The 14,803-nt window shown below is 42.2% G+C and overlaps 1 protein-coding gene across 1 annotated transcript in view; it reads right to left on the bottom strand.

Annotated features, from left to right (window-relative positions):
- KCNH1 (potassium voltage-gated channel subfamily H member 1) overlaps nucleotides 1-14,803 on the bottom strand; it is a gene marked incomplete at its 3' end in the record, with an annotated part of 195,375 nt that overhangs the window by 140,819 nt on the left and 39,753 nt on the right. Inside the window, exon 5 of the mRNA XM_084624947.1 lies at nucleotides 10,971-11,089. Coding sequence (XP_084481073.1) covers nucleotides 10,971-11,089 — 119 coding nt within the window. The remainder of the gene's footprint in view (nucleotides 1-10,970; nucleotides 11,090-14,803) is intronic.

The following is a 14,803-nucleotide window of genomic DNA, read 5'->3' as shown; positions in this document are numbered from 1 at the left end:
CAACACCACAAAATTGCACCATTAGCCCAGTAAATTATGCCAGCTTTTAACTTTCACTTTCCATTAAAATAATTCAGACATCAGGAGTACTGAATATCTGAAGACCTAGGATCTGATTCTGACCTCATATAGGCCCAAATTCAACAAAGCACTTAAGCAAAGGCTTAACTTTAAGCATGCGCTTAAAACTCATTGACCACACTCTTAGCTTGAAGTTAAGTCCTTTTTGGAATTGGGCCTTGGATTGGTTTTACCCAGTGTAACTTCACTGCCTTCATTAGGCCTGATTAATACACTGGAATAACTGAATAGAATCATGTCTGGAAGGTTTTGGACCTGATGTTCATCTCACGCTAGTGTAAATCAGGAGTGACTCCATGTAAGTCAATGGACGCACACAGGCATGAAACCGGAGTGAGATCAGAATCAGGCCCTTACACTTTTTCCTCAAATAAAAAATGTGAAGGCTTGCATTGGCTCAGTGATAGGAGAAAATTGAGAGGAAGATAAAGGCATTGCCAGAGGGAGATGAGTCAATGCCAAACAAGTGGCATCTGGGAAAGCTTTTTAGATCTTCCATTTTTTTCATGTTTACTATAGCATGGCCATTAATTTGCTTTGGAGAATGGGGAAAGGGAAAATAAATTGCTGCCACCTGTAGGACGAGATCAGACAATATGCCCTCACAGGAGTTATCCGCACATCAGCTTTTTAATATCATTTATATGCAGACTTTTATTTGCAGACTTTGCTGAACCTTTTAAAATGATCTTTTGTGAGCTGATGGCTATTTCCAACAGATTAAACTGAAAGGAAAAAAGGAGAATAATCGGCTCTTAGATTCTGTCTTTATAAGCATCCTAGGGCCTGATTCTTTGTTCTTCTGCACCTTTTATGGTCATTTACACCTGTGCAGAGTGAGTGCAAAACAGCACCACACTAGAATGATAGCATTTCACACTCATTTTGCACAGATGTAAATGACCGTGTGAGGTGCAAGGCTGTGGAAAATCAGGCCTGATGATTGTCAGAGTCCAACATTTTCTACAGGAGGGGGCAGCAAGAGCTGATCAGAGCCATAGATAGAGTACTCCTGGGGGAATTATGCGCCACTGCACGTGTGCAGAATTCATTTCCCCGGTAGATTTCTTTGCTTACACACAGAAAAATGACAGGGAAACAAAGGGAAGCTGCAAGAGCAGTCACACATCACTCTCTAGCAGTGCAGGTACATTGCCGGAGTGGCCGGCGGAGAGGTAAATCACCGCAGGACTAGCCCCCACATCCAGACCCCCATGCCACTGACCCCCAACTATCTGTCCAAACCCCCACCCCACCAATCCCCACTCCCCAGCATCCAGACCCTCCCCCCCACACTGAGACCCCCATGCCCAGACCCTTCCAGGTGAAAGTGGTTGGGGCTCAACGGAAGCCCCTGCAGGGTCCTATTGTGCTGCACCTGAAACCCCCACACCCAATAATCCTCTGTGCATCCAGATCCCCCCACTTCTAAACCCCCCACTGAGCTGCCTGCACCCAGATTATCCCACACAGAATCCTCTCACACTGAGCCCCTCCACATTTGGATCCTGCCTGGTTGAGCCTGCCTGCCCCACACCTGGTACACCAGGCACAGAGGGGCAGGGCCCCAGGGTGTTTCTGGGGCAGGCCCTGGCCTTGTGCTGTGTCAGGATCAGATGCAGTATCACCACTGAGTCTGTGTCCGGGGGATGCGGAGCCAGGGAGGCTGCAGGGTGATCTCCCACCTTTGTACAGCCTGTGCTCCCCATTGCCATGCTGGACCCTCTGCATTTATTTATTGACAAATAAAACTTGCAGAATTTTAAAATATTATGTGCAGAGTTTTTAATTTTTTGGCGCAGAATGCCCCCCGGAGTAATAGATTTGCAGACTGCGTACACCCAAGATCAAACAGAGAATCATCAACAATCCAGAACAATATGAAAAATGCAGGCAAACGTGACCTCCTATGCTGAACTTAGTTTCCAGAAATAGCCGCAAAACAGAGGGTCAACATGTGAGGCTGTAATTAGAATCCTAATAGAGCACTCCGGGCTAGGATTTGGTCCTGGCTATCACAAAGCATTCCTGGAGCCATATCCTGCCAGCCCTGGACCTTATTCATCCAGTGCTCCATGCGACAGGAAATCTGCCCTTGGGTGGTTAGAGAAGCTTGAGGTGATGCGAGGTGGCAATAACCCCCTCTCTATCAAGAGGCTGCAGCCAACCACTGCCATCCCCCCAAAAGTATGTGGTACTGGCTGGGGCAGCGGCTTGGGCAAGTGCCCATGGATGAACTGATTCAAAACATCCCTTTGAACCACTGTGGGTGAATCCAACTATTGGCTTCAGTGGGAGTCTGCATAAGAAGTAATGGTAATATATAGTCCCAAGTCTGAAATGCAGTCTGAGGGGCAAGCGGACTCATCCAGACTACTCATCCATTGCAATAATTGGTCAGCATGCACTTCCCATCTCTGACAATAGCAGGTATAACCCAGAGTAACATTCTGCAGGTCAGTTAAGTAGATTTTAGTTATAATACTTAATGGTCCCAGCCACTGCTAGAACATTTTTACCACCTCTTAAATGCAGGGCAAAACCGCAGTTGCCTCTTGTAACATGCTGCTGAGGATACCCAGAGCTGTGAGCCACTGTGTGACCTCTCTGCCTACACAAGGGAGAGTTTTGCTGGTGATTAGATTGTGTCTCACTTTCCTGCCACACCGGTTTGTCTTCCTCACCAGCAAACTCCTCAATAATCTCCCAGCCTAGCAGGTAACTATCAGTGAACTCTAGCCTCCAAGCTCCTCAGAGATGCTTCTCTGCAATGTACAGCCCCTACCACTGTGCTTTCACAAAATATATCAAGTTTGTGCTCTGCTGACTTGTCAATACATCACAGCTTATTCATTTAACTGGGGGGTAAAACACACCCTTCCCTTCAAACACAGCACCAAATTGGTTTATAGTAAAAATATAGGTTTCAGAGTAGCAGCTGTGTTAGTCTGTATTCGCAAAAAGAAAAGAAGTACTTGTGGCACCTTAGAGACCAACCAATTTATTTGAGCATAAGCTTTCGTGAGCTATAGCTTATGCTCAAATAAATTGTTAGTCTCTAACGTGCCACAAGTACTCCTTTTCTTTTTAGTAAAAATATAATAAGTTTGTTAACAAAAGACCATGGATTAAGTGATACCAAATAAAAGAGATAAAACCAGAAATGGTTACAAGCAAATAAAAGTGAAAACACACATCTAAAAGTCTAAAATTTAAACTCAACAAGCTACAGCCTTGGTTCAAGGTCTATTTCTTACCAATCTTTTTATTTCCAGCCATGGCTGACCCTCTCTCAGTCAGGACTTTCCACAGAAGAACAAGGTGCTGGGTTTCCTTTGTCTTTCTAGGTGAAAGATCTTTGCTTAAGCAGGTTTCTCACCTATGTTTAGTTTCCTGAGACTTCAACCCTCTTGGCTGAAGGGCCCATATTTCTCATCTTGCAACAGGTCTGGCCCCTTGTGTCTGTCCAGCAATGGATACCAAGATGGTGTCTTCTCTCTCCTTCGATCTTCCTAAACTCACACTTTTGTCCCCAGACTCAGGATGATCTCATGCTGTTCTTCCCTTCCTGTGGGCTTCCCATCCCCCTGATGATTCATATGTAAATTGGGCTTCCATTGTTTTAATTCTACTAATCTTAATTTATATATAAGACAGGTAGGTAGCTGTCTTCCTTCCTGTCTGGGAGAAAAACTGATTCTCTCCTTTTGGTCACAGACTTTAAAGCATAGTATTAGTGAGTAACCGTAATTCCTCATCTAGTGTTAATACATATATTTCACAATGATATTAATCACCATTGTCACCAGTTCACATATGATCATTTGTATTTAAAATGGGCCATGGAAGTTGTGACAGTAGTGAGTTGGGGTCCACTGGCCTGGTTAGACCAGCTGAAACTCACTGGTACATGTCAGGTAGTTCCTGGCCATCTGGCACTGAGGTGCTCTTGGGGGTCATACTACTTATGCCATCAAAAGGTCCTTGGAGACTAGGGTTGTCATTTTTGGCATACATCTACGTTAATCTCTATCAACATTGTTACTTTAATATAGCCACAGGCAGACATTCTGACAACCATCCTGACAACCACCTTTTAAATCTGGAAATATACACATGAATCTTGACAGTGAAAAACCCTGAAAACTAAAAATAACCTGTCCTTAGTATGAGTAAACTATATTTTAGAATTTAGGTTCTACAGGTGAAATTTTCAAATCCACTCAGAATGGCCTAATCCTGAGACCCTGAAACTCAATGGTAAAACCGCCAACTCTTAATTAACACTAAGAAAATCTTGCTTTATGTAAATTAGAAAAACACTGTCTGGAAGCTTACTCATGTATTCACATAGGTATATGTATGATAGAAACAAAGAAAGGTAAGATCTATCTGTATCTGGCCTAGAAACTAAGGGCCAAATTCTGGTCCCAGTTACTCTGATGTATATCAGAAGTAACTTCAGTAAAGTCAGTGAAGTTACACTGATGCACAACTGAATTAAGTGTAAGGAGAATCAGACTTTGAGGCTCAAGTCATTATGAAGATATACAACTTGACTGCTTTAGTTTCTTAAATGTTATCAACAATCAACAGAATTACTCTACCTTTATATATGAGAGGCCCAATGACTGCAGCATAGAAAATAAGAGGATTTAAGTCTGTCTTCCTTTTTGTTTTGTAGATCATGCTATTCTGCACTGAACTGAAAGGCTCACGGCTTAGTAATAGATATTTCACCTCTAGGTCTCCAGTTCAAATCTAGTCCAGGTTGAAAAGGACCAAATATAGCTAACAACTGATAGCTACTTGACCTGTTTAAATTAGTAGTTAGTCTCAGCTTTAGCTGAGCTCCTCACAGAGATATGTGCATGTTGCAAACACCATCAGCACATCTGGGGTCTTGTTGCCATTCTCAGAAGGAAATCCAAAGCCACAGAGACTGAACTATCATCTCACCCATGGAGAGGGAGGCAGAGGAGTAGGTCAGCTTGTACTGTGCTCTACCTGTTCTGTAGATAACCAACTTGACTTCTGTCTCTGGAGCTGCCAACCTGGGAACTTTCACAGGCACCAAACTCTTTTTTTAAAAATTGGAGGAGGAATAAACCCTCTAATGAACCTGACTGTTCTAAATGAGTCATCACAGGGTTGCTTTTGTCATTAAGCACTAGCAGCGTGCCCAGCACTGCAGAAAAAACACAGAGAAAGACCCAAGAAGATTACGACCGAAGGGCTAGGTTTTGCCTGGCAGCTGTGTAGGTGTATGGAAAACTGGGACGAGCTGTTTCCCCGCCTTGAGCCCCTGACATGAGGGGTGACACACAGCCCAGCTGCTCCTTCATAATGCCTCCAAGAATGTAAATCACCCCCAAAGGGGCATAAAAGAGCAGGGCCTTGTTCCCACATCCTCTGCACCAGCCAGCAAAGCTAGCCAAGCACCGAGAGAGGCACAGGCTACACCAGCTTAAAGGGTGGTGTACCGGAATGCTCTCCCCACGCATCTGTGAGCTCTGGAAAGGGTTGTGCCACCCTGAAGCACAATCCTCTTTGGAGCACCCACCTGGGAGATGTGCCCTAAGACCTGTGGCGGTTACCAGCCTATGTGTACCAATTCCATTCCAGCTAGTAGCCATGCATTTCTGCTCCTGGGCAGGGGGCGGGGGGAGAAGAAGATGACCAGAAAAGGAACTATGGAGAAAATGTAAGCAACTGATGTTGGTTGTAATTCAAAACATGTAATAAGTAAATACCTCATTACTATCAGAACTAGACGCCTAAATAAGCGAAACCAACCTATTTTAGGAGGGTTTTTTTTTTCCACTTTGTGTTTATAGCGCAATAAAAGAATTATTTATTTCAGAAAGTTATTAATAGCAGTATTGCCCCAATTATTTATGATTCATCTGCTACTACTATAGTACTATCTGTGTTTATTATTTTTGGTAACAATGCCTGATGTTTTAATAGCTCTTTAAAGCCATAGATTATTATTTAGAGTGGAGAAGTGACAATTTTCATCAAAGTTTTGCCAGGCTGTATTAATATTTTTAACATATCACAAAATACAAATATTTATACCACAGACTTGTTACAGAAATGGGGATTGGGTCAACAGTCAGTACTCAAAGTTAATCAACAAGCTGCCACTGTAATTTGTTTTAAGGTCTTTTATGATTGAAAAAAAAAAATCAATCATTTGCAGCCACATCTCCCTTTTGCATTCATTCGCACTCTCACACACAAACACAACCCTGGTGGGCAAAAAGTCCATGGTCTAAGTTTCAATTTGAAGTAGATATTGAGTTATAAGGCGCTGAAAAGGAAGGTTGACAATGGAAATGCTGGTATACCCTTTATTAAGCAGTGCTGCCAAGAGCCACTATAAATTTAACTACTTTTATAGCTTATACCTATTGCGTTTTTAATTGTGACATAATCTTGTGAACACAGAACTTCATGGCAAATGTACAGAATAAATCAGCCAATAGCATCAGTACAGAGAACACGTACAGTGCCCAATGGCCAGGGACAAAGGCTCGTAAGTCAGCTGCGGGGTGGTCAAATTGTAAAAGGGTACTGATTAGTTTATATTCCATTGCAACTTCATTACGTCTCTTTCAAAATCATAGCACGTCTTAGCATTTAGTATACAATACATTTCAGAGTTTTCCATATTAAAAATGTATGCTTGCCATGGCCAGAGAAATCTAAACTTGTTACTATCTGGCAGCTGTTCAGTGGCCCACGCGAAATGAATCGGTGGTCTCCACTTAGCGCATGGTGAATGAGTGTCCACGTCATACCACCAGTGTCACAGCACAAACTGGCACTCTCAGCAGAGAGGCCAAGAACAGAATGGGCATGAAGACAAAATTATCCTCTCAGGGTCATACTGATAGAGGGTAGAAGCTTACACTGACATTTCCCACACTTTACCTGCTCAGTGGATAAACAAAGGCCTTTTGCAATCAAGCACCTTTCTTGAACTCAGTTAATTTACAAGATATTACTCCAATAAATACAGAGACTTCGAGAGCAAATACCACTGACAGTCAGTAGAGAAAAAAGGATGAATTTTTAACTTGAATTTAATACTCTAAACCGGCTGAAGTTTATTCAGAGCGGTAGAAAAGCGCTCACATAAGGCTTGCAAATACATTGTCTCATGTCCAGAATAGTCCAGACACTTTTATAGAACAAGAAGGCTACCAAGCTAGACCCAACCAACCACTCTAAGTAAAGATAAATGGTCCTGCTTCTGATTACACATACCCAGCTTTTACTCTGGTCTAATGCCTTTGGCTTCAGTACAGTTACTCCCAATATACAATGATGTAAATGAGATCAGAATCAGACCCAATGACCACTTTAAAACAATGAGTGCAATATTCAAGTGGCAATTAAAGGAACTCATTCCACACATGTAAAATAAGTTCCTGCCCTTTATTAGTAGAAACGAACCTGCCATCTGCACCAGTGCAAAGTCTTATTGAACACATTATCCACTCATTGAGTTCATTGGAGCAACTGTGAATTGACATCATGAGGCAGTGATCCCTAGTGGACAGAACACTCAGCTAGGACGCAGGACATCTAGGTTCTGTTCCTGGCACTGCCATTGGCCTGCTGGGTGATATTGAGCAGGCTTTTAACCTCTGTACCTCAGTTTCCCTACCTGTAAAATGGGGATGATGCTTATCTCCTTTGTAAACTGCTTTTAGCTGTACCAGTGAAAAGTGCTATATAACAGCTAGATATTATTATTATTAAATGAAATCAGAAACTGGTCTTGTGTTTCTAAGTTCTAGCATGCACTGGAAAAAGGAAAACATTTGAAATGAAGGAAAGAATGATTGATGATAGGTCTTGAAGTTCTTTAGAGGTGTGTGAAGAAGGCAGAGGTGGGGAGGAGAGTTGCCCAAAATTCTGCCGTATCTAAGCTACCACAAGGCGAAGGCTTTCCCAGCAGTGCCAGCCATATAGGACGACTACTGAAATCAGGTTTTCATTCTTGATTAACTGAGTGCAGAGAAGACTCAAAGACGGAATACACAAGCTCCGTAGTCTGCATTGCCACAGCCACATACATGTGCCTTTTCAGGCTCATGTTAAGTTACGGTGCAGATATTGGCCAGGAGCTCACCTGTTTTTCATAGAGATCATGATACATATTGGAGTAGGTTCTCAGAGGTGCTGAGTACCCACACCTCCCACAGAGACCATTAAGCAATGACAGATTTAGCTACTCTAAAGTCTTATCTACACCAAGACATTTTGTACCTGTTGTCAGCAATTGTGGCAATTTCCTTGGTACAGACAACCAGCCCATATGGCTGGTTGAAGTGCTTGGGTATACTGGGCTAACCCATTTTCAAGACCACATCAGGAAGACCTTCTCTAAACTGTTGTCATCACCAGTGCAGCTTCACCTGTTGCTGACAATGGATGCTGAATGTTCTCGTGTAGGCAAAGCCCATGAACCCACTGCATGATGTTTGCGACTGTCTCTCCCTCTAGTGGCTGGAGCCCTACCAAGGGGGTACAAACCCTTATGCTGGTAATACTTCCTCCTTGAGTTCAGATGGAAAAGGTGGTTGTAAGTTCTATACCCACCCATCTGCACTGACCACAGCCCACCCAACGCTTGACCTTTTCATGATGCCGTTTGATCCTCTTTCAAATCCTTGCCTGACACTCTGCCTCCTTAATTATTTATAGGATCAACTAAATAGTGTCCTTTGCTTCCCTAAACTGTTTTCAGCATTGCTATGTGCAGTTATGCAGCTGGTTCTGTCCACTCTATCATGTATAGTTTATAATCAGTCTAAAAGATTTCAGGATCCTATTGGCCAAAAAGCAACTTGTAAATGACTTCAGTGGGAGTTGGGTCAGACTCTTACATGGGTACAATTCCAAATTATATGAAGGAGAGTTGCATCCTTGAGGGCAGAATTGGGCTGCAGGAGTTGGATATATTTTTAAGACTGAGAGCACAATATTGGAAGTGTGCACTACTGTAGACATCAATGATGAATGGCAGCAGAGTTGGGTTTTTCCCCCACATAATAAAGCTGTGCACTCAACATGGGCCCCAGCTGCTGAAAGACACTTAAGATTTCTCCCTCCTTTTTTGTCATAATGATATTGTGGAGTTAACAGGAGTAAGGAAATTATTGTGCAGAATTTCAACCATTTTACTTACAGAATTGTCTTTCTAAATGAAATGAATTCCAGTAGTAGACGACACAAATATATTTGGGCAATCTCAGGCCCTGCAAGTGAGTGAAAGGGCCACAGAACCAATTACAGACTAAGTGACCTTCTGAAGCTCCCACACAGCAAAAGCAGCGTGGTCTAATTGGTAAGGCACTGGCGTTGGAGTCAGGCGTGCTGGGTTTTCATCTCAGTTCTACATCTGACAAGCTAGGTAATTTTGAGCAAAATCACTTCACTTCTCGGTGATTCAGTTCCACATCCTGTAAAATGGGGATAAAGATCTATACCTTCCCTTATAATTGGCTCTGAGATCTACAGATAACAATCACTATATGAGAGCTAACAAGCATAGTTTATGTCAGATAAATATTAAAAACACCTGCCAGCCTCCTGAACTCTTTTACTGTAAGAGATTCCGATGAATGAGTGAGGTTCATGTGTGGAACCTGATGGAAAATGACAATCCCTTTTCAAGTGTATTCCTAAATTACCCCAGAATTTATATGCCGAATTTTGGCCCAGAAAATTTTTTTACAACCGATTCATAAACCCCTCAAAATAAGGGGCCTTTAATGAAACACCAACAGAGTTAGCAGTCACAGTGACTTTTACTATCATTACTTTGCAATCACATTGCATTTGGACTTCTCTAGCTTCCTAAAAGAAAAACATTATTAGGTCCCAATGTTGCAAGAAACTACGTCCCTTCTGGGAGTCACTGGCCATCTCATTAAGGGTGCTTAGCACCTTGCAGACTGTCTCTCTTAATGTGGTTCTGCTCCTGGGAAAGCTTCCATAAAGTGAGTGGATGGCTACAATATTGATCAACAGCAACAAGAGAAGACATCTGACTTCTGAAGACCACAAATCCTCAGATCCAGCTTCCTCCTAGATGTTCTCCCAGCCCTTTCTACACTGACGGTCCTCAGCCAATAGGTATTTCCTAGGCTTCTCTGCTGTACTACCCATAGCTTTTCCCACCCCAGTTATGCTCACATGAGCACTCGTAGATCCTAGTGAACTTTGAGATCCTTGGAAAAAAGGCAACATATAAGTGAAAAATACTGGTTAGTATTAATATTGTTAAATGACCTCTCTGATGACCATATGAGTGTAGATCCTAATATTATGCTTAGTTTAAGTGACATTTTATGGACAGCACTTATTGATTCATTTTCCAGGGGGACTTACTGCATAGCACGTTTGTTCCTGGATTCCCTCCCTTCCAAGCCTGAACTTAATGGCAAAAGAGCACAAAGGTGCATAGCTAGTATAGAGAGAACATTGTCAGCTACATGAGGACATGGAAATATTATGTAATCACCTTTCCCCACGGTTAGCCCTCTGAGTACCTTTTCCACTGGATTCCTACTTTCCTTCTAGTCTTCATCATATGCAAAAGATATGTAAACTAGGTCTAGTGTAATTTCTCCATGGATAAGGTCTTGGTAATTTGGGATGAAATGAGACCTACTTACATCTACCCCAGTAAAGATGGAAGTACTTCACTTACAGTGGCATTTAGGTGTGTCATTCATCTGTAAACTGCACTAGAAGACAGTGATTTTAGGGTAATGAATCTTGTCTTCTGACTACACGTTGAAATTCCATATACAGACATACGGATTCAGCAATCACAATCTAGTCACATGCTCCATACTCTCTCTCACCTCAGCAAGTCGAGAATGCTTGTGAACGTTCTCTCCTTTCTGCACGCTTGGAGCAAGCTGCTGCAAGACGCCCCGGCTGCTTGTGAGGGCTCGTGTCAAGCGAGCAAACTTCCCCCAGCCTTGAGAAAACAGAACAAAGATTACACAATAGCTACAAGAAACAATATGGAATTGTATTTCAGGAAGACTCTCCTAACTCCAGGGATCAAATTCAGCAGTGATAAAGGTGGTATAATTTAACCACATGCCAGGTGGAAGGGAATCAGTAAACAGATGTCAGAGTAGTATAGTGGCCAAAAAGTGTGGCACTTCAATGGCTGTGCAAGAGGACAGTTACATGGATTGGGTATTTCCTGGGGACAAAATTCTGCCCTGGAATGATCACCTATTGAAGTAAGTGATCTGATTCAGATCTCACAACAATGCAGGAGATGTTCCTGACCTATCCAGGTGAGAGACCAGAATCGGGAACAATGAGAGTTATAACAAGAAGTGAATATGGCCCCAGATGTGTAGGGGATGGTGTGGAGGTAATCAAAGAAATAGACGATACTATATGATCTAACAAAAAAAGTGCAGATTAAACCAGCAACATGATTTTATACCCTCTGCAGATGAAAGGAAGGACAAAGCAAATACATTTTTCAAATTTTATAAAAACATTCAGCTGCCGGGGAGGAGAATTTATATGCTGAGTTTTAGCCCAGAACAATTTTCTACAACCAATTCATAAACCCCTCAGAATAAGGGGACTTCAACAAAACACCGACAGAGTTAGCAGAAACAGTGACTTTTATGATCATTATTTGCAATCACAGAAACTCAGCCAGAACATGCATTTGGACTTCTCTAGCTTCCTAAAAGAAAAATATTATTAGGTCCCAATTCTGCAAGATACTTAGTGCCTTCTGGGAGTCACTGGCCATCTCATTAAGGGTGCTTAGCACCTTGCAGACTATCTCTCTTAATGTGGTTCTGCTCCTGGGAAAGCTTCCATAACCTTCTGCCTCCATTAAGAAAATAAATAATACTATTTTTAAAGAGCAGCCTGGCTTGCTAATGTGCAAGTCTCCTATTAAAGTCATTCGGATTTGAGTGGTTAGAGTGCTGCCCAGTACTTTGAATGTTTCCTGTCAATGCCCTGTTGTGAAAGTGTTTGCTGGAATGTGTGTTTGCTAAATAAAAGGGTGACACAATAAAGAAGCAAATTACATGGATTTGCTGTTCAGCAGAATCTTCCTAGCCTGGGGCTGAAAAGGTGACTTGACATATGTTTCTTAAGGAAAGTGCAAAGAGGCAACCCTAAAAAAAGGGGTGGAATCAGACAAATAAACAGTTGTCGAGACAAAGAATGTCTCTTACAAAGCCAACACTAAAGCCTCCCTTCCTTTTAAGAAGGTCTGATTGATAGAGCTGGCTGGAACCAACTGCCTATTTCCTGGAGAGTTTAGCAGTAATTAGACTTTTCATTTCCATCCATTGGGCCGAATCTCACCTGAGTAAGGAGCATAGTGTTTGCCCCAGAAAGAAGGAGATCTCTTCAGAGAAACAGATTACCTTTCCAAATACAGAAGCAGATCCTCAGCTGAGGTCAATCAGCACAGCTCTATTGACTCCAGTGCAACTATATCAATTTACATCAGTTGGCCCCAAATCTGTTTATGTTTCACAATAGTCAGACTGATACATTTTCCTGTCAGCTTTTTAACATAGTACATTTCTAAGGAAATATTCTTCCCTTGCTGTCCATGAGTAAGTCTCATTAACATTAATGGGCCCAGTCCTGAAGCCCTTACTCATTTCTTATTCAGGCAAAACTTTAAGTAGGCCAGTAGGTGTTATGAGAACATGGCGGAAATTGCTCCTAAGGGCCAGGTCCACAGCTGGTGTCAATGAGCATAGATCTTCTGAAGCGAATAGAGATGGTGTAAGTTGTTATGTCTCCATTAGCTTTAGAAAATCTATGGTCATGGATACCAACTCAGAGTCTGGCCCTAAGATCTTCCTTTGACATAACTTGGATACCAGCATGACTCCACTGGAGTTACTCCTGATTTACAGTGGTGTAAGTCAGTGAAGAATCAAGATCATCGGATTTAGAGTGGTGTGCATCCAGAAAAACTAGGGGATAATTTGTTCAAGTGGCAGTAAATAGAATCACATGGGTTTACAGTCTCAGACTTATAGTATGTGATATGAATAAAGCATGTACACCATATGAATATTATTAGCAAGTAATGTTGTCCGTGGTGCTGAAATGAAGTGTACTTTGCTGTGTATAAGTTTCAGAGCAGCAGCCGTGTTAGTCTGTATCCGCAAAAAGAAAAGGAGTACTTGTGGCACCTTAGAGACTAACCAATTTATTTGAGCATAAGCTTTCGTGAGTGCTCACAAAAGCTTATGCTCAAATAAATTTGTTAGTCTCCAAGGTGCCACAAGTACTCCTTTTCTTTATGCTGTGTATAAAGATTAAGGTATTTAACATATTGTTTTGTGTGTAATGTTGCAAAGCCAAGCACTCAACAGACAGGAAATGCCAGAATTAAGGCTGTCCATATGAACATAATTTGGCTCCTTTGTCCACATGTATTAAGATACAGTCTTTAATTACATGATCTCATACAATTTTCCCACCAGGATCCCTGCCTCATTCAGTGCACAGGATGGACAGAGCTCAATTAATGAGCAACTATTCAATATTTTATTTTATCTTCATTGAACAATGTGTGGCCCTAGGCCTTATTTATTTCACACTATTCAAACTCTGCCCTGAGTGTGTATGTAATGTTCCAGGTTTTTAAAAAAGCAAACTGTGGAATCATATTGACACCCACATGGGTTATCAGAGGAATTGGAACGTTTGGATCCACTGCATGGGTATCTTCCCCTTGAGTTAATGGATTTACCAATAGCAGTAGTAGGTTGTCATCCTTTATGTGGACCAGGGTTAAAGGCAGATGAGACACACACATTGCCGGTGGGTTTTACAGATGTTTGCTGAGAGAAAAGAATGAGGAGACTTGGAAATCTGGGATCCCATTCCACGTTCAGGAGGGGAGTCTATTCTAGTGGTCACCTTTCTGCCCCTGTCTCCCTCAGTCTGTACCTATTCTAGTACTGTCTTTTCCTCATTGCCCCACTGCAGCATCTCATTGCATTTCCCCACCTCTACCTTCTTATCCCAGTCCTACTCTAATCCTCTGACCTCCCTGTCTAAGTCCCAGTCTTCTCCCCAGTTCAGGCTCCTCATCCCAGTCTACCTATGGGCTCCTTGCCCAGAGTCCTAGTCTCTCTCCTTCCCAGATGTCAGTCCTAGTTCCATAGATTCCAAGACAAGAAGGGACCACTGTGATCATCTCAGCCGACCTTCTGTATCACACAGGCCAGACTTTACCCAAAATAATTCTTACAGCATAGCTTTTTAAAAAGATCCAATCTTGATTATAAAAATGTCTGTGATGGAGAATCCACCTTGATTCTTGGTAAATTGCACCTCACTGTTAAAAATGTACACCTTTTACCGGTCTGAATTTGTCCAGCTTCAGCTTCCAGTCATTAGATTGTGGAATACCTTTCTCTGCTAGACTGAAGAGGCCATTATTAAATATTTGTTCTCCAGGTAGGTACTTATAAATTAATACAGTTACTTCTTAACCTTCTCTTTGTTAAGCTAAATAAATTGCTTTCTTTGAGTCTATCACTACAAGTTTGATCATTCTTGTGGCTCTTCTCTAAACCCCTCCTGTTAACTCTCCGTCCCAGGTTTCCCATCCCAGGTTCCTTGTCTCGATCTACATCCCCTGCACCCACCAGTCAGGTTCTTGTCTGTTCTG

The sequence above is a fragment of the Lepidochelys olivacea genome, assembly GCF_965140295.1.
Source record: "Lepidochelys olivacea isolate rLepOli2 genome assembly, chromosome: 3".
Classification (NCBI taxonomy): Eukaryota; Metazoa; Chordata; order Testudines; family Cheloniidae; genus Lepidochelys; species Lepidochelys olivacea.
This window is presented reverse-complemented; position numbering and strand designations above follow the sequence as displayed.